Consider the following 1,464-nt stretch of genomic DNA (forward strand, 5'->3'; position numbering starts at 1 on the left):
TCGCTTGATTTTTCCATCGAAAATCCAAACGTTGCTTCATCAAAGTTGACATCACGCGTATTTACTATTTGTCCGGCCGCGATATCGAACTTTAATCGAACTTGTAACCTGTTGAGGTGTGCTTTGAATGCGTATCGCTACTTGTTAGTTTCCAAAAGGGTGCTGATCAATTAGAACTACAGAACAGCAGCATCACATCGCACGAATTTTGTTCGCGTGAAAATTTACATTGCGTTGCACTCAAGCTGACTACCCGACCCATGAGCTGAAGACTAGCCTAGCTTGTCAAACCATTTACTCGTGCATAACACGATGTAACTAAAACAACGATTAAAAATTTGGTGAGAGTCAAAACACGCAAGTCCAACTTACATAGCCTCGCAAGCAAGCTCTTTCTTCGTCGACTTTTCTTCACAACAATGATGTAAGAAGGTGATAATGTCGTGGAACCCATCATTAAGCTCAGAACGCTAGCGGAGAAACTCGACGACGTGAGGGCCTTGGTGAGCGAGGGCGACTTGGTTATCACGCTTTTTTGGAGTCTTAGTGACTCGTTGCAGCTTCTTGCTGGAATCGCGCGCGGATACGGTGACTTGGAAGCTGGTGACTTGAAATTGCTGCAACTGTTGTGGGGTTAGCTGCTGCCGCATCTGAGGATTCTGTTGCATTTGTAACTGCAAATGCTGTTGTTGCATCAGCTGCTGCTGAGTCATTCGGTTTCCGTATGATATGTTGCCCACCACGTGACCTTGAGCACCCATTGCACCAGTTGATGCGTTCATTGTCATGCCTGAAGGAGTATTACTTGCCATCAATGTCGCATTGCCGACCAATTCCGTTGAATTTCCCGGAACACTGGCTGCTCCTGCAGCACGAGGATTTCCAACAGTTTTGTGTTGTGCTCGAGCACCCATTGTTACCGCCAGATGCTGAAGGCGAGTCTTCAGTGACGAACAATCACCATACTCATCTCGATTCTTCGCTGTCCGGTATAATGAATCTTCGAGTCTCCTCGCCATATCTGGTAGCCGCCAAATCCACTCCGCAGGTGCGTCTGGTTTCCGCTGCTGCAACAAACTAACGCTGCATACCAATATAACATCATTAAAGTTAGTCCTTCGCTAAGCATACTCAATGCGTGTAATGTACATTTTGCCAATCATTTTTCGACGAAGAGGAAGATCATTCTCTGATTGCCATGCAGACTGCGCAACGTTACTACCACCAGGGATCTGGATAACAGCTGGACGCTATTGAGCCTGCTGTTGAGCCAATTCAGCTGCCCGCATTCGTGCAGCATTCAACATACCCGCCTGCTGAGGGTTCTGTTGAGGGCCACCCATCATCATATTTTGATTACCATATTGCGCATATGCTGCGTTTCCAGAGGCTCCACCGGGCACATCAATACGTAGGGTATTGATCGGTTCCCAAGAGTCAAAACTCTTCGGTACCCTTTTTATT

General features: G+C 46.9%; 1 protein-coding gene across 1 annotated transcript; it reads right to left on the reverse strand.

Moving 5' to 3' along the window:
* Positions 1–224: 224 nt before the first annotated feature.
* CCR75_009613 (uncharacterized protein) lies at positions 225–1,163 on the reverse strand (the record flags this gene model as incomplete). The annotated part of the gene is made up of 3 exons (XM_067967652.1): positions 225–272; positions 741–1,083; positions 1,150–1,163. 3 exons carry the CDS (start codon positions 1,161–1,163, stop codon positions 225–227), a joined length of 405 nt encoding a protein of 134 aa, XP_067817871.1.
* Between the last annotated feature and the right edge of the window lie 301 nt (positions 1,164–1,464).

This window comes from Bremia lactucae (genome assembly GCF_004359215.1).
Source record: "Bremia lactucae strain SF5 chromosome Unknown BlacSF5_NotPlaced_88_SHOA01000037.1_17740bp, whole genome shotgun sequence".
Taxonomy (NCBI): Eukaryota; Oomycota; class Peronosporomycetes; order Peronosporales; family Peronosporaceae; genus Bremia; species Bremia lactucae.